The 20504-nt window shown below is 41.9% G+C and overlaps 1 protein-coding gene across 2 annotated transcripts in view; it reads right to left on the minus strand.

Moving 5' to 3' along the window:
* Positions 1-20504, minus strand: part of MIER1 (MIER1 transcriptional regulator) — a 38542-nt gene that overhangs the window by 8771 nt on the left and 9267 nt on the right. For both annotated transcript variants that reach the window (XM_066555868.1, XM_066555867.1), the window contains exons 2-9: positions 17324-17348; positions 16049-16194; positions 9931-10098; positions 5950-6082; positions 4338-4402; positions 3948-4020; positions 2193-2344; positions 1477-1558 (exon numbers count right to left, since the gene is read on the minus strand). In XM_066555868.1, coding sequence (XP_066411965.1) covers positions 1477-1558; positions 2193-2344; positions 3948-4020; positions 4338-4402; positions 5950-6082; positions 9931-10098; positions 16049-16147 — 772 coding nt within the window. In that variant the 5' untranslated portion in view covers positions 16148-16194; positions 17324-17348. The remainder of the gene's footprint in view (positions 1-1476; positions 1559-2192; positions 2345-3947; positions 4021-4337; positions 4403-5949; positions 6083-9930; positions 10099-16048; positions 16195-17323; positions 17349-20504) is intronic.

A 20504-nucleotide genomic window follows, 5' to 3' on the forward strand; every position in this document is an offset into this window, starting at 1 on the left:
AAGGTTAATTTGCTCCTTTATTTAGGATTATTTCATTTTATGTATTAGGGTTTTAAGTGCTACACTCTGTAAAATAAAATATTAATTTTTTCCTTTATTTAGAATTAACACATTTTATGTATGGTTTGTAATGTTACACTTTGTAAAATCAAAGGTTTATTTTCTCCTTTATTTAGAATAAATTCATTTTATGTAGCAGGATTTGTAATGTTATTTTTGTAAAATCAAAGGTTAATTTGTTCCTTTATTTAGAATTAACTCATTTTATGTATCAGGGTTTGTAATGTTATACTTTGCAAAATAAAATGTTTATTTGCTCCTTTGTTTAGAATTATTTCATTTTATGTATCAGGGTTTTTAACCTTATACTTTGTAAAATCAAAGGTTTATTTTCTCCTTTATTTAGAACGAATTCATTTTATGTAGCAGGATTTGTAATGTTATTTTCGTAAAATCAAAGGTTAATTTGCTCCTTTATTTAGGATTATTTCATTTTATGTATTAGGGTTTTAAATGCTACACTTCATAAAATAAAAAATTAGTTTTCTCCTTTATTTAAAATTAGTTTAGTTTATGTATCAGGGTTTTAATGCTACACTCTGTAAAATAAAAAAAAAAAAATTTCTCCTTTATTTAGAATTAACTCATTTTATGTATGGTTTGTAATGTTATACTTTGTAAAATAAAATGTTTATTTGCTCCTTTATTGAGAATTATTTCATTTTACACATCAGGGTTTTAGATACTACACTCTGTAAAACAAAAAATTAATTTACACCTTTATTTGGAATAATTTCATTTTATATAGCAGGATTTGTAATGTTATATTTTGCAAAATAAAAGTTAATTTGCTCCTTTATTAAGACTTATTTCATTTTATCTAGCAGGGTTTGTAATGCTATACTTTGTAAAAGAAGAGGTTTATTTGCTCCATTATTTAGGATTATTTCATTTAATGTCTCAGGGTTTCTAATGCTACACTCTGTAAAATAAAAAATTAATTTGCTCCTTTATTTAAAATGAATTCATTTTATGTATCAGGGTTTTTAATGCTACACTCTGTAAAACAAAAAAATAATTTACTCCTTTATTTAGAATGAATTCATTTTACATAGCAGGATTTTTAATGCTGTTTTTGTAAAACAAAAGGCTTATTTGCTCCTTTATTTAGAATTAATTCATATCTCATGTTTGTTGCATTCACTTTGATGACTGCAAGGTCTAGAAGAGCACCATAAAATACCTAAAAAACGCCCAGCTGAGCTGTCAAGAAGTAATTTTCAATTTGAAGTGGGAGCTGAAATCCCAGCTCTTTGTATTAAATATGGCCAGGAAGGGCATTTCCACACCTGCTAGTTCCATTCTCCCAGAGAACAATGAGAGATGCACTGAAATGAAGATTAACCCAACCTTGGGAGCCTGCTGGCAGCAGTCTGGGTGGGAAATCCATCCTTGGGAACTGAGGGACAAACTCACCTCTGGCTGCTTTGACATTGAACCTCAGCCTCCGTAAGGACTCCTCCGTGTCAAAATTGCACTTCACCAGCTCATAGAGGGCCTGCAGGGAGGAAAGGGCACACTGGCACTGCAGAACCAGCCCCACCCTGCTGGGCCACAGCAGCGCGGCCACAAAACCCCTGACACCTCCTCAGATTAAAAATAAACCCTTGGAATCAGCACGGTGGAACTGAGATGTATTTACTGTGTTTCCAATTCCAAATCTCTACTTGCTGAACCAAGAAAATGCCCAAGCACAGCACTGCAACTTTTTCATCCACTACACACATTTGGACAATTGATGGAGGGTTTTTTTTTGAAGCTTTTTCATCCACTTACACACATTTGGAAAATTGATGGAGGGGTTTTTTTTGGGTATGAAGAAAAATAATTAAGTGTTCATTCATAGAGAATTTCATCATTGAAAAATTCTGTACCTGAGAGAATTAATTCATACAGATTTAAATATATATATATAAAATATTCTATTTATTTTCTATGATATATTTATTTTACATAAAGCAACATTAAGCCCAAGTTAACAGTTTAATATTCTCTGAGAGGTAAAATCCTCATCAATTTCTATTTCCAGAAGGAACAATAAAACTTCAAACCCAATTTTACCTCTTGGGAGTAAAGTGAAATAAAAAGATGATTAATTCTAGAAAATAAACTGCATATTTATTTTTTAATACCTGCTCATTGTCTTTAATGTGGGAGCCCTCAGGAATTGCATCCAGGCCCTTCTCCTCTCCCGTGCGCCTCGAGGCTTCGTTGAGGAACTCTATGACTTTATCCTCTGGTAAAAAGTCAGGATTCCAGAGCAGCTGGTCATCATTTTCATACACTGGACAAACCCCAGGGAGAGCACAAGAAAATGACATCATTTGAATACAATGAAATAATTATAAAGGTAATTATTGTCTCTGATCAGCCTTGGGAGATCATGGGGGCACCGTTAATGTGGGAATCAGTAAAACCTCATGGATGCAGAGATCCAAATGACCTGGGTTTTGGACTCTGCCTTCAAATCCTGGCATGATCTGGGTTCTGGATTATAGAACTCATCCTGCAACTCCAGAATTTTAATCTGCACCTTTTCCAGAGCTTTCACAGGAGTTTGACAGCAGGGAAGCCACAGTAAACTGAATTTAATGGAGAAATGTGGGCCAAGTGAGATATCCCCTGATTATTTTGGAAGAGTTTTATTTTGGAAGAGCCAAGCTTTGGACTGCAGCAAAATGAAGTGAAATTCTGGCTGTTAAAGTAGGAAAATATCCAGACCTTGTCTGTGGGCTCCAACAACCTGAGGAAGAGCAGCAAGGAAGGAATTTGAGCACTGATTCCAAGAGGAATGCTTGGGAAAGCACAGGGAGGGAGGTGTGGGGGAGCTCAGAGATCAATCTCTACTTGGAAAAAGTAATTTATGATGGAAATAAATATCAATAAAACCCCAGAGGTGGTAAAGAAATCATGAAATGGCTTGCAAAGAAAGCAGCTTCACTTCACCCAGGACACACGTTGGGAACAGCTCCCAGGAGTTTTCTGGGTTTTTGTTCCAGAGGTTCCCACTCAGCTGAAGTTTGACTGCTCATTCAAGAAAAATAAAGAGTTCTAGGAACCCTCAGAGAATCCTGGAATGGTTTGGGTTGAAAGGGACCTTAAAACCATCCAATTCCATGGATTCCCCTGGGAGGAGGGAGCTCCACTGTCCCAGGGTGCTCCAAGCCCTGTCCAGCCTGGCCTGGGATCCCCAGGGATCCAGGGGAACCCAAACCTCCCTGGGCAATGAGAGAACTGAGCCTAAACTTGGGTTCTGGGAGGGCTCCAGGCTTTGTGGTGGTTATTTAGAAGTTAAATTCTACAAAGCTACAAAGAAACCCATTCTCATTGACCTGCAGTGTGAGCAAATCCTTAGCAATGGGCTGAATGAGCAGGAAAATTTCCTTTTTCTGCTCCCAGCTGGGTTTAAATTGGATCTGCCTTTCCTGACAGCATCCAGCAAAAGCCTCTGCTTGGGATGAGGGGAAAAATTGATGGGGAAAAAAAAATCCACAAGAGCAGAACTTCTTCTTCCTGATTGAAGAGGTACAAAATGTGAAAAGCAAAGCTGCTGGTACCATTTTGCCCTCTTGACAGTGATAATCCAGGTCCAGCAGTGCAATTCCTCCATTAGCTGTTTCATCTCACATAAAAGAAATCCATAAGTGAAGAGCTTGCAGCTTGTGTGGATCACTAAATCAGAATCCAAGGGTCCAAGAGGCACCAGGCCAAGAATGAAATCCTCCTTTTCCTCTTCCTCCAGCTCTGCTGAAGCACAGGATGAGCTCGAATTTGATGATGGTGGCTCTAATTGTCACTCATTTATTAAGACACATGACATCAATCCAATCTTTTCATTCTCCTAATCAGACATGGATCCCAAGCAGCAATAAATGGTCAAATCTCACCTTTTTCATTCTCTTTGTATTTGCAGGTGCCAGCTGGAATTTCAGCTTGGAACATAGAGCCCACCATGATTTCCTGATTGGAAGAAAAAGAAGAAGTGAAGCCCCCCTGAGATGTTTTGTTAGCAAACAGGAGCATAACCACATCTTTTTTCTTCCCCTCTTGAAACTTTCTTTGTTTAAAATCTAAACCCACAATTAACAGGTTCAAAATGGAAGGCAGCTATATGGAAATGGATTTTTGGCTGCTTGGGGAGGATTTAAAGACTTCTCATTACCAAAACTCTTCTATTTATGGGGAAAATCTGCAGAGGATTTAGGTGCTCCACAGAGCTCAGAGTTACCCAGTAACAGATGAATTAATTATTCATGAAATGTGGGCTGAATATTTACCTTTTTCCAGTCTTCTGAGGGAATATAATCTTCATCTTCTTCAGATTCCTCCTCTATTTCACTATCTGCAAGGAATTTCACAGACATTTGAGGCCAGAGGAGCAGGGCAGGCAGAGCCCAGCAGCCCCAGCCCTGCTCCCTCCTTATCTCAGGGACACTTTTGGGGACAACACTCGTGGCTCAGCAGTGACAAGATTAAAAAATGACCCACCCAGATTTGGATTAAGATACAAGCCAGGCTCTGAGAAATTGAGACATAAATAAAAACACCCCTAAATTTTGTTACTAAATTCACATTTCTTTTCCCTTGGCTTTGAAGGATCCCATCCAAGTTTATTCTAAATTTGTGGGAATATTTTTGTGGGTTTCAAGCCCTTTTCCATCAGCTCCTGGCTTAGTTGCTGCTGTTCTTTTCCAGGGAATTTCAGGTAGATCTCAGCAGAAGGTGGGAGAAATCTGGGAGTGTTTCCTCCTGGGATTTAGGAGCCTGGGATGCCCAGCAGCACTTCCAGGAGATTATTTGGGGTAAGGACCGGCAGGGACGTAAAGCTCTTTATGGTATAGGCCAGCTGCCTTTCCCAAGGTGCTGGTTTCTGTACAGGATGGGATACAGCAGCATTGAAATTATCTATACATTAAATGACATTTTATAGACAGCTGAAAGCCGTAGAAACCTCCAAACCTAATGCAATACACTTGAATTAAGTTAATTCTGTGCTTAAAAATAGGAATTTATTGAAGATATTTGCAATCTTCTGCCCAGCTACACACTTGGCAATTGTTCATTTAAATGGAAAGGTTCCTTGGCAATTTTGGATTTAAATAAACCACAAATTAATAATTGCATTTCTAACTAATAATTATCCAGTGTAAGGTATGGTGAGGAACCTTTTATTTGTTCAAACACAGAGCAGAAGGAATTCAAAGAGCAACAGCCATTTTTATTTTATTTTTATTGAAGAAAGAGAAAATATCTGCTGTCCCAAGCAGCCCAAAAGGGTCAGACCCCATCAGGGGAGATTCCAGGGAAATAAGAGTTCAGGGGATGCAAAATCCATTTGTAAACAAAATAAGAATGAAAATGATCAGCTCAGTGCTGGCAACAGACTCAAAACTGGAATTCTTGAAGCAAATTTTCTCCTTTGTGACCTCCCCCTTCCACTGTTTCAGGGTTAACAATTCTTGCCTTTCCCAGATTTTACTGCTTTTCTGTTTCTGAGGAAATCTGTGTTTTATTTGAAGGAAATTTCAGTTGATTCTTCCCTTCAGGTGGACTCTGAGCTCCTCTGGATGAGGACAGAGCCCAGGCTTTGGCAAATAACCAGAGTACATCAATTAATTTTAACCTGTAAAATGTCAAATTTCAATTTCAATTATTCAATTTCCCCAAACCTCCTCCTTTCTTGTAAAATCAGAGATTATTTCCTGTCCTTCCACAGAGCCAGCAGAGCAGCTCCAGCCCTCAGCTAAAACCAGAACTTTCCTCCTTTGTTTTGAGCATGATTCTCATGCACAGCAGTGCTATGGAGAGGAAATCTCAGTGTTTTTAGGGCTCAAAATGCATTTCTGGCACAGGGTACTGGGATTTTGGGGCTGATTCAACTGGACTTACTGGTATCAAAATATTTACAGCGCCGAGGGCGAATGATTTCCTGGGGGTCTTGGGAAGCCACAGATGGGGCTGGGTCATCGTTGGAGGACTGGGTCTCATCTTCCTGCCCTGAGGAGTCCTTGATGGTCTCCTCCTGCCACAAAAGCAAAGAAAAATCAATGAGGGGAAAAATCAGCAGCACCTCACTTATCTCTGGCAGCGAAAAATCCGATTTTGAAGCAGATTTTTAAATATTCTTGCCAGGATTGTCAATAGATTAATCCCAAATCTGCTTTATTTGTGGCATGTCCAGGCTGAGCCACCACAAATATAACTTCTTATGGTGTGAACACATTTTGAGGTTGTTTTTTAAGTAGATAAAACTTAAATCTTTGCTTTTTTTAATTCATGAGGTTTTTATTGAATTTAGTTTCAATGAAATTTTAATTTGATCTCCAAAACCCTTTCTTGTGACTTTGCAATAAAAAGGGGAGGGATTTAGATGGAAATGGTACCTGCCATAAAAATCCATGTGAATTGAGTGGTTCAACCCCACAGGAAGAACAGGCTTGGCTCAGTACATTGAGCCAAGACCAAAAATAGGAATAAATTCCTTTATTAATAACATTTTAATATATGAACATACTCTGAGGTTGTTTTTAAGGGATCAATAGAACAGCCAGACTGTAACAAATCAGAAATATGGACCCAAAGGAAATCTGAATCTTTGCTTTTTTTAGTCCTCATCGTTTTTATTGAATTTAATTTCAATGAAATTTTACTTTTGTCTTTGAAATCCTTTCTCATGAATTTTCAATAAAAAGGGGAGGGATTTAGATGGAAATGGTACCTGCCATAAAAATCCATGTGAATTGAGTGGTTCAACCCCACAGGAACAGCAGGCTTGGCTCAGTACATTGAGCCAAGACCAAAAATAGGAATAAATTCCTTTATTAATAACATTTTAATATATGAACATACTCTGAGGTTGTTTTTAAACAGATCAATGCCAGACTGTAACAAATCAGAAATATGGACCCAAAGGAAACCTGAATCTTTGCTTTGCTTTTTTTAATCCTCATGGTTTTTACTGAATTTCATTTCAATCAAATTTTACTTTGGTCTTTGAAATCCTTTCTCATGAATTTTCAATAAAAAAGGGAGGGATTTAGATGGAAATGGTACCTGCCATAAAAATCCATGTGAACTGAGTGGTTCAACCCCACAGGAACAGCAGGGTTGGCTCAGTACATTGAGTCAAAAATCAGAATAAATTCCTTTATTTGCAGACAAACCACCACAACTACAGGAATTATTACAAGCAGAGAAAATGAAAATGATAAATATCTTTTTACTGGATTTCTGTGCTCCCAAGCCTGCTGTTGTACACTTGGTGCTCTGTGCTGGGCACACGGGGCTGTGCACTCCAGCAGAGCCCTGTCACATGTGCAGCTCAGAGCAGATTAAAAATAGCAACCAGGGAGTGCAGGGAGGGAAATGGGCTGGGAGAGCTGGAGCAGGAGAGCAGGAGATCTCCCTGATCCCACAGTGCTCCACCCCCACAGCCTGCAGCACCCTGAGCTCACAGCCTGCACAGCCCAGGGAGCCAAAGCCAGCTGGGATCACTGCTCCCAGGGCTGGGATGGGCTGGGATGGGCTGGGATGGACGGGGGGGGGCTGATCCCAGGGCTGGGATGGATTGGGATGGACTGGGATGGACTGGGGGGGGCTGATCCCAGGGCTGGGATGGACTGGGATGGACTGGAATGGACTGGGATGGACTGGGGGGGGCTGATCCCAGGGCTGGGATGGGCTGGGATGGACTGGGGGGGGCTGATCCCAGGGCTGGGATGGGCTGGGATGGGCTGGGATGGACTGGGATGGACTGGGGGGGGCTGATCCCAGGGCTGGGATGGGCTGGGATGGGCTGGGATGGACTGGGATGGGCTGGGATGGACTGGGGGGGGCTGATCCCAGGGCTGGGATGGACTGGGATGGGCTGGAATGGACTGGGGGGGAGCTGATCCCAGGGCTGGGATGGACTGGGATGGACTGGGGGAGCTGATCCTAGGGCTGGGATGGACTGGGGGGGGCTGTTCCCAGGGCTGGGATGGACTGGGGGGGGCTGTTCCCAGGGCTGGGCTAGGCTGAACTGGGATGGATTGGGCGCTGCTCCAGGGCTGGGATGGGCTGGGCTGGGCTGGGATGAGATGTGAGAGGCCTGATCCCAGGGCTGGGCTGGGCTGAACTGGTGTGAACTGGGATGGGATTGGGGATGCCTGCTCCCAGTGCAGGGCTGGGATGTGCTGGGCTGAACTGACGTGAACTGGCATGGACTGGGAGGGCCTGATCCCAGTGCTGGGCTGAACTGGGATAGGATGGGATGGGCTGAACTGGTGTGAACTGGGCTGGGAGTGGGGGATCCTTGCTCCCAGTGCAGGGCTGGGCTGAACTGGTGTGAACTGGGCTGGGAGTGGGGGATCCTTGCTCCCAGTGCAGGGCTGGGATGTGCTGGGCTGAACTGGGCTGGGAGTGGGGGGTCCTTGCTCCCAGTGCAGGGCTGGGATGTGCTGGGCTGAACTGGTGTGAACTGGGCCAGTGCTGCTGAGGGCAGAGGTGCCAGCCCTGCACTGTCCCTGTGGAGTGGCCCGGCAGGGGACAGGACAGGGGTGGCTCCTGTGGGGGACACAGGGACAGCAGAGGCAGGGCCTTCCTTCCATCAGCTGCTGAGAGCCCTGAGGACAGCCAGGATGGCATTTGTGCCAGCAGGGGACTGAGCAGTGAGGTCACAGCAGCAAGTGACACTGCAGGAGCAGCACCAAGCTCAAGCAAATGAACATTTGGGCCTTAGTTTGATTGTGCACAGGATTACTGAGGTTGGAAAAGCCCTCCAGGACCACCCAGCCCAAGCTGGGATCCATCCCCACCCTGTCACCAGCCCAGAGCACCGAGTGTCACATCCAGGGGTTGCCTGGACACTCCAGCCCCTTGCAAAGCCTGACCACCCAATTTCCATGAGGAAATTCTCCTGAGAGAATTGTCCCTGAAAGAATTCTCCCTGCAGCCTTCATGTTACATAAGTTTCTCCCCCTCCCCTGAACCTTTCCTGATCCAATCCCACTCTGGATCTTCCTTTTGAACTGTTCAACTCCCACAAAGAACAATCCTCTCCAGCACCTGTCAAGGCAGCTTGTAAATCCCAGGAACTTCAGCTCCTGACTCAGATGTACCATTCCTCATCCCTGGGTGCCATTCCAGGGAATCTCAATTAGGTGAAGGTACCAAAAGCCCAGAATGGATCTCTTTTAAAGCCACACTTGGAAATGAAACCTCCTCCTAGGCCTCAGCTTTTGTGTTACTGACAACTCCAAAGGGTTTAGATCTTAATGGAATTCAGGATGCAGCAGCTGTGCCCATGACAGGACTCTACATTCCAAGAAGAAAAATCTCTTTTTTAAAATCAGAAAAATATTTGAAGAGAACACAGAAAAGGAGTTTGAAAATGCTAAGCTCAAAACTAAACATTTGGCAAAGATACTAGAAGCATTAGGTTGAGTTAATTCAAGTACAACCAGGCTGGAAAAACACAATTTAAAAGGCTCAAGCTGGAAAACTTGCAGGATTTCCAAGACCCAGAGCCACATTTAATCCAGCACTTTGTGCAGTTTCAATAATCAGCTTTTCTACTCCAAGTAAGTTCAGCTGTATTCCTAAAGGTGTCTGCAGGCATTTAAAATGTCAGTGCTGAGGTTCTGAGGGACAATTCCCATCCCTCACATGATGCTGCATCCAGGGATTTCAATTGCCTCTGTTTGGGATGAGAGAGATGGAACTAAGAGCAATTAAGAGAAATACAGATGGTTAATTAAGAGTAAACCTTATTAGTAAAGCAAGGTTTATGAAATCAACTCTATTACAAATTAGCTCTGCCACAACCCGGGACACCGAGTAGTGTGCGTATGCAAATCACAAATTTACATATGCAAATGAGCACTCATTTACCTTGTTTTCCCCACTGCAGCCGCTGTTGTCATCGTTATCGACATCATCATCATCTTCTCCCTCCTCCTCCTCCTCTTCTTCCTCCTCCTCCTCCTCCTCCTCCTGCAGGGGCACGGTGCCATCGTAGCCGTAGCGGCTCAGCAGCTCCTGGATGGGCATGTCACTCTCCTGGGAAACCCCAACAAAAACTGGGAATTATCTGGGATATCCCACAGCAATTGCTCCTGGGAAATCCCAACAGAAACTGGGAATTATCTGGGATATCCCACAGGAATTGCTCCTGGGAAACCCCAACAGAAATTGGGATTCACTGGGATATCCCACAGGAATTGCTCCTGGGAAACCCCAACAAAAACTGGGAATTATCTGGGATATCCCACAGCAATTGCTCCTGGGAAACCCCAACAGAAATTGGGATTCACTGGGATATCCCACAGGAATTGCTCCTGGGCAACCCCAACAAAAACTGGGATTCACTGGGATATCCCACAAGAATTGCTCCTGGGAAACCCCAACAAAAACTGGGAGGAATTGCTCCTGGGCAACCCCAACAGAAACTGGGATTCACTGGGATATCCCACAGGAATTGCTCCTGGGAAACCCCAACAAAAACTGGGAATTATCTGGGATATCCCACAGCAATTGCTCCTGGGCAACCCCAACAGAAACTGGGATTCACTGGGATATCCCACAGGAATTGCTCCTGGGCAACCCCAACAAAAACTGGGAATTATCTGGGATATCCCACAGCAATTGCTCCTGGGCAACCCCAACAGAAACTGGGATTCACTGGGATATCCCACAGGAATTGCTCCTGGGCAACCCCAACAAAAACTGGGAATTATCTGGGATTTCCCACAGGAATTGCTCCTGGGAAACCCCAACAAAAACTGAGAATTAACTGGGGTATCCCACAGGAATTGCTCCTGGGAAACCCCAACAGAAACTGGGATTCACTGGGATATCCCACAGGAATTGCTCCATGGCACCATGGTTCTCACCACAGCACACACACCAAGAATGGCCACTATGGACTGGCAAAATTAATGGGAAATTTGGGGTCTTAAGAAAAATGTGGTGTTTCTGTGTGGGATAACGTATTTCCCAATCCTTAATTTATTTCCAGCAGACCTCCCACCCCAACAAGATCTCCTGGATGGGCATGTCACTCTCCTGGGCAAACCCCAACAAAAACTGGGAATTATCTGGGATATCCCACAGCAATTGCTCCTGGGAAACCTCAACAAAAACTGAGAATTAACTGGGGTATCCCACAGGAATTGCTCCATGGCACCAAGGTTCTCACCACAGCACAGGGACCAGGGCACCCACACCAAGAATGGCCACTATGGACTGGCAAAACTGGAAGCTTGGGCTCTTAAGGAAAATGTGTTTTGTTTTGGTTTTTTTTCTGCAGGACAATTTCTTTCCCAATCCTTGACTTATTTCCAGCAGAACTCCCACCAGAACAGGATCTCCTGGATGGGTAAGTTGCTTTCCTGGGCAAAAAACCTGGGAATTAACAGGGATATTTCCACAGGAATCGCTCTGCAGCATCAAGGTTCTTACTAAACCACAGGGATCAGGGCACCCACACCAGGAATCGCCATCCCAAAAGGGATGGACTGGCAAAATTGGAAATTTGGGCTCCTGAGAAGAATGTGAGGGGGTTTTGTGCAGGATTAATTTATGTCCCAGTCCTTGATTTATTTCTAGCATGGAACAAACAGGATCTCCTGGATGAGCATGTCACTTTCCTGGGATTTAATAGGAATAATTCCACAGGAATTCTTCCACAGCATCAAGGTGAGCACTTCCCCACAATCCACAGGGATCAGGGCACCCACACCAAGAATGACCATCCCTAAAGGGATGAACTGGCAAAATTGGAAGTTTGGGCTCCTAAGGAAAATGTGGGGTTTTATTTTTTTGCTGGATAATTTATTTCCCAGTCCTTGATTTATTTGCAGAAGATCTTCCACCCCAACAGGAACTCCAAGGGGCCATCAAGCTCATTAACAGGGTTTGGTTTTATCAAACCTTGAGCACCCAGAGCAATATTGGAATATTTATTGGAATATTGTGAATATTGGAATATTTACTGGTGTTCCCTGCACTGCCCAAAAGCAACTGGAAATTGTGGGTTTTAGTACAAATTGGTGGGAAACTGGGTGAGATGTGTGTCAGCAGCAATTCCTGAGTGACTCCCAGAACTCAGCTCAATCCCAACACCTGGCTGGAACATGGAATTCCACCTTTTAGGGGAAGTTGTGTTCCAGGGACAATTCCACAGAGTCCCACAGTTCTGGAATATTAAACTCCACCCAAAATGCTCCTTTCAGTGTCCCTGAACTCTCATTTCTCAGAGAGTTTGGATGGGGTGTGGATCCCTGATACCCAGGGAAGGACAGCAGGAATTTTTATTTCTCATTTATTTGAAGTTGCTTGGTTCCAAACCCATCTCCAGCTGGAAACAAATCTGCTAAAACCTTAAAAAATTGTATTTAAAAATCATGAAAAAGCTGGGCCACTCTGAGGAGACATTTCAATTTGTACTGTCAGTTCTCAGATTAATTCAAGTAGAACAAAGGCTCCTAAACGCTCACCTTTATTAATAAAAATTACTAATACATACTATTAATAAATACTTTTAATTAAATTTTGTTCATAAATAGTATTAGTAAAAATTGCTGGCTCTGCTAATTAATTCCTTTATTCCTTAGTGTCCAGCCTCTCTCCCTAGGTGAGATTTTTCAGAGCAGAAATTCTCAGGGATCATTTAAAAATTCTATCTCAAAGCATCAAATCCTTTGTTTATTATTTGCAGTTGTGTGCTTGCTCTAAATAGTTTTTTCCTAGTATCTAATGCACATGTTGGCTGATAATCAGATATTTTTAGTTATTGGCTGACCTTAAACTTCCTATCCTAAGGGCCTGCACTGATCTAATTTCTGGAAACATCCCAATAATCCCAATGACAAAAGTTGTGCTCTATAAAAACAAGAGTGATAGGGCTTATCAGCACTTCTTATCTGTGATTATTTTATTTTATTTTATTTTATTTTATTTTATTTTATTTTATTTTATTTTATTTTATTTTATTTCAAAGAACTAAGCCATTCTGCCTCTTGTTCCCCTATTCTCTGGTTAAGCTTTACACCCAGCCATACAATTAAATGGTTTTTGGTCCCCACGGTGTCACTGATGGGGAATAAATATTTTACTGACACAGACAACATGAAAGGCCTGTGCTCTTAATTAAACCTGGCAGCAGAGCCAGCAGAAAAATCATACTGAAATCATCCAAATGTTCTGCAGGAAATTTTGGAAAGGAATATCCTGTCTTTAAGCACTCCCATCCCACAGAGCTGAGAATTAAAAATGAAAAATTGGAATTTGTAGGTATTTGGGAATTATGGAACAGGAATATCACTGACCCTGTGTTACCCAGCTAAGGGGGTTTGTATTTATAATATTTTCCCAGGTTAAGCCTCTTAACTTCAAATAGTCCTTTGCAATTCCAAGAGCTCCAGGGACCAGCAACTCCCCAAGAGAAAACAAAAATTGGGATTTCTTCATCGATTCAGGGTATTGCAAAATGGAAAAGGTGAAAAAAGTGAATATATTTATTTATTATTTACCCACAGCTAGAGGTAACACTGGATATGAGGGGATAAACTGAAGGGCTGTAATGTGGTGAGAGAGTTACATGAAATAGGAAGGGAAAAAAGCCAATTTTCAATCTAAACCCCACATGAGAGACATGTGGAGCTCCACTCCTCATTTAATCTACATGAAGCACATTTAGATTCACCAGCTATTTATTTATCTTTATGTTTTCCATTTAGTATCAACCTGGAAATTAGCAGATTAAAAAAAAAGATAATTTCCACTGGAAATATAGATTAAATGGAGTAAATTAATTTCAAGTCCTATTGGCAGAATCACTTAAGCTAAATAGGATTTGAACATCAAATATTCATCTGTGAATCATTAATGATCTGTTCTGGAGGTCAACGAGGCCACAGACAGGATCTAAATTACTTTGCATTTATAATGAACCCACTTGGTAATTTAAGAATATTATTCCTGCCTGAGAAATAATTGAAGACAATACAGAAGTGACAGCAGAACCAGGAAGAAATTAGCATTTACACTGGAAATATTGATTAAATGCACTAAATTAATTTGAAGTGCTATTGGAATAATCATTCATGCTTAAATTGGGTTTGGACATCATTTCCTCTGCATCTTCCTTTAAATGAGGCTATTTCTAAGTGCTCCACTAGTTGATATCTGTATCAAAATGCACAAGAAATGTGAATTATGAGGATTTTTGGTTTAAAATAAGAACCTACAAGCACCACTCAGATGCAGTTGGAATACACAAGTTTAGTCAGATGATATAATAATTTACATTAGTTCCAAAATTCACATCCTATAGATGCAAAAAGCCACTAACCAAGCACATTATAAATATTTATGTACCAATTTTCCCCCCAATTTCTTGGTAGATTTATTCATCCTTTCCCCCCCTCTTTATTATTTATTTATTATTTTTTTTTAAATTCCTGCACATTTTGTGGGTGTGGTTTGGGATCTGTTCCAGATTGCAAGGCAGGATATGTTCTATTAGGCAGGATGTGCTCTATTACCACCTGTATGGCAGCTGTCTTTTGTCAAGTGGGCAGCTTGCCTTATCTCTCTCTGAGTGATCACAGCCACTCCTCCCTCTGGGGGGACACCTGCTGATAACAGCTATGGAATGTCCCTGCATGGCTGATAAGAACTGCAGCATCCCATTGGGAGATGTGAGCCCAGAGGGAGGAGGCAAGCATTCCTGCCTGGATATAATCTGGAGATTCTGGAACAGCAGCCCAGCATTCCTGCCTGGATATAATCTGAGATTCTGGAACACCAGCCCAGCATTCCTGCCTGGATATAATCTGAGATTCTGGAACACCAGCCAAGCATTCCTACATGGATATAATCTGGATATTCTGGAACAGCAGCCCAGCATTCCTGCCTGGATATAATCTGAGATTCTGGAACACCAGCCAAGCATTCCTGCCTGGATATAATCTGGAGATTCTGGAACACCAGCCAAGCATTCCTGCCTGGATATAATCTGGAGATTCTGGAACACCAGCCAAGCATTCCTACATGGATATAATCTGGAGATTCTGGAACAGCAGCCCAGCATTCCTGCCTGGATATAATCTGGAGATTCTGGAACAGCAGCCAAGCATTCCTGCCTGGATATAATCTGAGATTCTGGAACACCAGCCAAGCATTCCTACCCAGATATAATCTGAGATTCTGGAACACCAGCCAAGCATTCCTACCCAGATATAATCTGCAGATTCTGGAACACCAGCCAAGCATTCCTACCCAGATATAATCTGGAGATTCTGGAACACCAGCCAAGCATTCCTACCTGGATAGAATCTGGAGATTCTGGAACACCAGCCAAGCATTCCTACCCAGATATAATCTGCAGATTCTGGAACACCAGCCAAGCATTCCTACCCAGATATAATCTGGAGATTCTGGAACACCAGCCAAGCATTCCTACTTGGATATAATCTGGATATTCTGGAACACCAGCACAGCTTCTGCACTGGATTTCCCAGAGGAACAGCAGCTGCCTCTCGCCCTGGATCTCCAGAGGCAGAGACTGCACCTTTCTCCAGGATCCCTGCTCCAGCAGAGCCACCCCTGACACTGCAGGACGGCTGAGCCACAATTCCCATTGGATTCTCCAGGATCCCTGCTCCAGCAGAACCAGCCCTGACACTGCAGGAGGGCTGAGCCACAATTCCAATGGTTCTGCTGCCAGCACCCTGACCCACAGGGTGTCAGGTTGTGTTCTGACTCTGGCTGTGTTGTTTTGGTTTACTGCATTGATTATTTTATCCTTTTATTTCCTTCCCTATTAAAGGACTGTTATTTCCTGCTCCCATGCTTTTGCCTGAGAGTCCCTAAATTTAAAATTTACAATTTTCAGCAATTCTGAGGGGTGGGGAGGGTTCACATTCTCCACTTCAGGGGAGGCTCCTGCCTGCCCTAGCAGACTCCCGGCTTTCCAAACCCAGGCAGGCTCCTGAAGGCCACCTACCCTGTTAAGATCCTCGATTTCAGACCTGAAGTTTGTCTCCCCTTCCATCATCTCCTCCTCCTCTAGTGTGCGCTCGTCGTCGAAGTCGTGCACCAGCATGTCAGCCGAGGGGTCGAACTCATGGTCATCGGAGGCTGCTGATCCCCCTGGGGGAACATGCCAGCCACAGCTCAATCCCAGCAGCCTGGAACTCTGCTGGCCTTCAGCTGTGGCTGGAGGGGAGGCTTGAAGTAGAGTTGGCAGCAAAAATTCCAGTTATGGTCCCTGGCTCCTCTGTCCCTGCCTGGCTGCCCAGGGAAATTCCCCTTGTGGGGAAATCCTGGCAGGAAGGACCAGGAATCTCCTGTACAGCAGGTCTGGAAAATTCTATTTGGGAGCATTTCACCCTTAAATGATCACAAACCTGCCTCCATTGAGCTCTACAGTGAGTCAAAAACTCACAACTAAAAACTACCTCACAACTAAAAACTACTTCACAATAAAAACTCACAACTAAAAACTAACTCACAACTAAAAACTAACAACTAAAAACTACCTCACAACTAAAAACTAACAACTAAAAACTAACAACTAAAAACTACCTCACAACTAAAAACTACTTCACAACTAAAAACTCATAACTAAAAACTACCTCACAACTAAAAACTAACAACTAAAAACTAACAACTAAAAACTACCTCACAACTAAAAACTAACAACTAAAAACTACCTCACAACTAAAAACTCACAGATAAAACCAAAAAAACTCACAAGTAAAAACTCACAAGTAAAAACTCACAAGTAAAAACAAAAACTCAACAAATAAAACCTCAAAAACTAACTCGCAATCAAAAACTAACTCACAAATAAAAACTCACAGATAAAAAAAACTCACAAACAAAACCTCAGCAAATAAAACCTCAGCAAGTAAAACAAAAAAACCCTCACAAAACTGCCCCTTAATCCCAGCCCTGCTGATATTTTCCCCCTTTCCTCCTGATTTTTAATCCCAACTCTGCTCATATTTTCTCTTTTCTCCTGTATTTGAATCCCCGTCCTGCTCATATTTTCCCCCTTTTTTCCCCTGGACAATTCCAATTCCATTTTCCAGACCTTGCCCCACACTGAGGGTGTGGCAGGGAGGAGTGACTCTAAGATTTGATTATGAAGCACTCAATTATTTCTCTGAAAGAAATAAAACCTCAGGAGGCAACAACAATCCAGCTGAAGGAACTCCTGGAAAGTTTTTCCACTCATAGGATGCCCAAACCCTTGGAAATTATTAAAAATATTTACCTGGGCTTGAAGACTCAACAGAAGGCTAAAAAAAAAAAAAAAGGAAAGAAAGGAAATTATTTAATTATTTCTGGTATGTTCAACCTGTATAAATCAAATTATTTAGCTGATAGAGAACAACTCACTTCAGAAAAATAGATTTCTAAATAATAATTCATTTTAAAAATAAATTTATAAATACTATAAGTAATTATCTATAAATAATAATTACATTTATAAATACATTTATAAGTTTCTTTATAAAATTATTTCCCAAGGTAAATAATACTTTCACTTTAGCTGTGATTGAACTCCAGGTATAAATCCCCTTTTCCACAACCCAGGGATAGCCCAGATTCCACTGCCAGTGAGTCTCAGTTTAAGAGGAATTATTAAGAATTATTTAAGAGGAAGCTGAGCACAAATTCCCTGTTCTCCTTCAATTCAGGGACACACTTTTTAAAGGAATCCCAAATCATAACAGGAATTCCTTACAGAATAAAGGAAAAATCAATTTAATCTGAATCTCCAACCCAGCTGTGAGGAAAAAACAAAAACACCACCAGAAAATACTATTTCTGAGCTAGAGAAAAAAAATTATTCCCTAATAATCCAGGTAGCAGAGCCCCTCATTGGCCCAAAATTTGGTAACCTGGAGGTTTTTATAACCTCCACAACCAAATTCTCCCATAAAATCCTGCATTCCCTGTGCCAGTCTTGAATCCCCTGGGGGGAAATTTGCATGTCAGCCATTCAAAGCTCATTTGTTTGGATAATTCAAGCAAATGCTCCCACTCTTTTCAGGCACACAGTAATGAAATGTTTATTTCCAAGGCAGGAAAACGGAATTTTCCCCATGGTGCTCCTGCCACCTCCTGCAAACTCAGATATTGTTTGGCACCATGGATTTTGTTACATTAATTCATGTATAATGCTGTCTTCAAGAAAAAAGCTTGGATTTTCTGAAGGGTTTTCCTTCTGCTTGCCTCCTTCTCAACTCAGCCTAGTGATGCAGCAAAGCAAAAGCTAAAATTGAAAAAAAATCTGTCTAATTTGAAGCTTTTTATATCAAAAGCTAAAATTGGAAAAAAATTCTGTCTGATTTGAAGCTTTTTATATCAACAGCTAAAACTGAAAAATTCTGTCTGATTTGAAACTTTTTATATCAAAAGCTAAAACTGAAAAATTCTGTTTGATTTGAAGTTTTTATATCAAAAGCTAAAATTGAAAAAAAATTCTGTCTGATTTGAAACTTTTTATATCAAAAGCTAAAATTGAAAAAAATTCTGTCTGATTTGAAGTTTTTATATCAAAAGCTCCTCAAAGTGAGAAGAGACCTTAGGGAATAATTTCCCTTACACATCTGCCTCCCTTTTGTGGGAGTCCCTAGTGTATAAATGAACTCCAAAAGTGTCCAGAATAAGGCAAATGCAGAATATAAACACTGAATTCCTTGTCAGCATCCCATCCATCCCTGCCCCTAGCACTGGGGAGCCATTCCCTGGGTCCCCTTGTCCCCAGTCCCTCTCCAGCTCTCCTGGAGCCCCTCAGGACTCCCACAGAAATTCACATTAATGGGGAAACACCACAAATGTTTTTGCAGATCGTTGCACAACACCAGGGGAAGTTTTGCTCATCACTACACCCAAAAAAGCCTTTATTTGCAAAGATTATCTTAACAAATTCCAGAGTCCAGTACTCCTGATCTGGAGCTGAATATCAGGATCAGCAGCCTGGACTGGTCTTTATTTGGTGTTTTGTTTGTCTGATGAACCTGCATAATTAATAAAATGCAATACATGATCATTAATATAAATTAAGAAAGTCTTAATGTGTTTATTGCAGCAATCTTTGTTTGGGAACTGTGAGAAATGAATTTGTAGAGAAATCTTAAAGTGTGACCTAACTATTACTTAATTCCAATACACTATAAACATTTCTTAACCTATCAACTTTCATCACACTATATCAAAAACACCTTAAAACCAATAATCTGAGATGACCCCTTGTAAATACTACTATAATCCACCTTTCATAACTCTATTTCTCAAAAATATCTCATCTTTTGTACAAAACCACCCTTTAAAACTTGTTTTTAATTCCATTTCTCTCTCAACAATATCTATCCTATTCCATTTCTAAATCAACATTTCTTATCTCAACATTTACATAAAAATACACACTATGTGAACCTTCTGTCAGACTTGAACATTGCTCTACAAATCCATTTCCCAGAGGAAATCAAATGAATTCAATCTTCCAGGCCAGGAGAAAAGCCACAGAGAGCCTCCCCTTTTCCTCCCGGAATGGGCTGGAACCAGCACCCTGCAGGTGTCCCAAAGCAGGTGCAGGTGGCACTTGGGGACATGGATTCCATGATCTTAAAAAGTCTTTTCCAACCTTAATTCCAGGATGAAAAATTATTCCAGCAATGACTCTGCCCTCCAAGGAACAGAGCTGGATTCAAAGGCCTGAGGAGAATTTATTCTGAGGGATAAAATATTTTCCTTAGTAAACAATCAATTCTGCAAATACCATCTTAGAACTCCTGTTAAATGAAAATTACTGAGGCTTTAGCTCTGATGTAGCTCCAGGTATAAATGCCCCTTTCCAGAGCACAGGGATATCCCAGATTCCACTGCCAGTGAGTCTCAGTTTAAGAGAAATCATTTCCATTTGAAGCTGAGCACAAATTCCCTGTTCTCCTTCAATTCAGGGACACTTTTTAAAGGAATTCCAAACCACCATGAGAATTCTTCATGGAAAGAAGGAAAAGCCTTTAAAATGTGTTGTTATTGGGAGCCTCTTACACAAATTGACACTCACTTTGCCAAAAAAAACCTCTTTTGCAAACATTCCCTGTTTCCCTGGATAATTTTGGCTGTAACAGAGGAGTTTTGAGGAGGTCTCAGCTGCAAAGCAGTTTTTGGGTTTGTCAGTCAGTAGTGCCAGCCCTGATTTGGTGGTGATCCATGCCCAAGGGGCTGACCCACCTGGGAAGGGCAGTTCTGGGGAAAGGCCTCGATGCACAAGGAAAAGCAGGACACAAAGCAGGGATCAGGGGAGCTCAGGGAGCCATGGCTCACACACCCAGCCCCAAAAGCAGCCTCTGCCTCCCTGCCCCTTTCCCCAGGCTTTGCCAGTGACATCTGCCCTGCCTCTGGACTCTCCTGTCTGCACTTCCTGCCTTTCCAGCCTGGGA

The sequence above is a fragment of the Molothrus aeneus genome, chromosome 9, assembly GCF_037042795.1.
Source record: "Molothrus aeneus isolate 106 chromosome 9, BPBGC_Maene_1.0, whole genome shotgun sequence".
NCBI classification, from domain to species: domain Eukaryota; kingdom Metazoa; phylum Chordata; class Aves; order Passeriformes; family Icteridae; genus Molothrus; species Molothrus aeneus.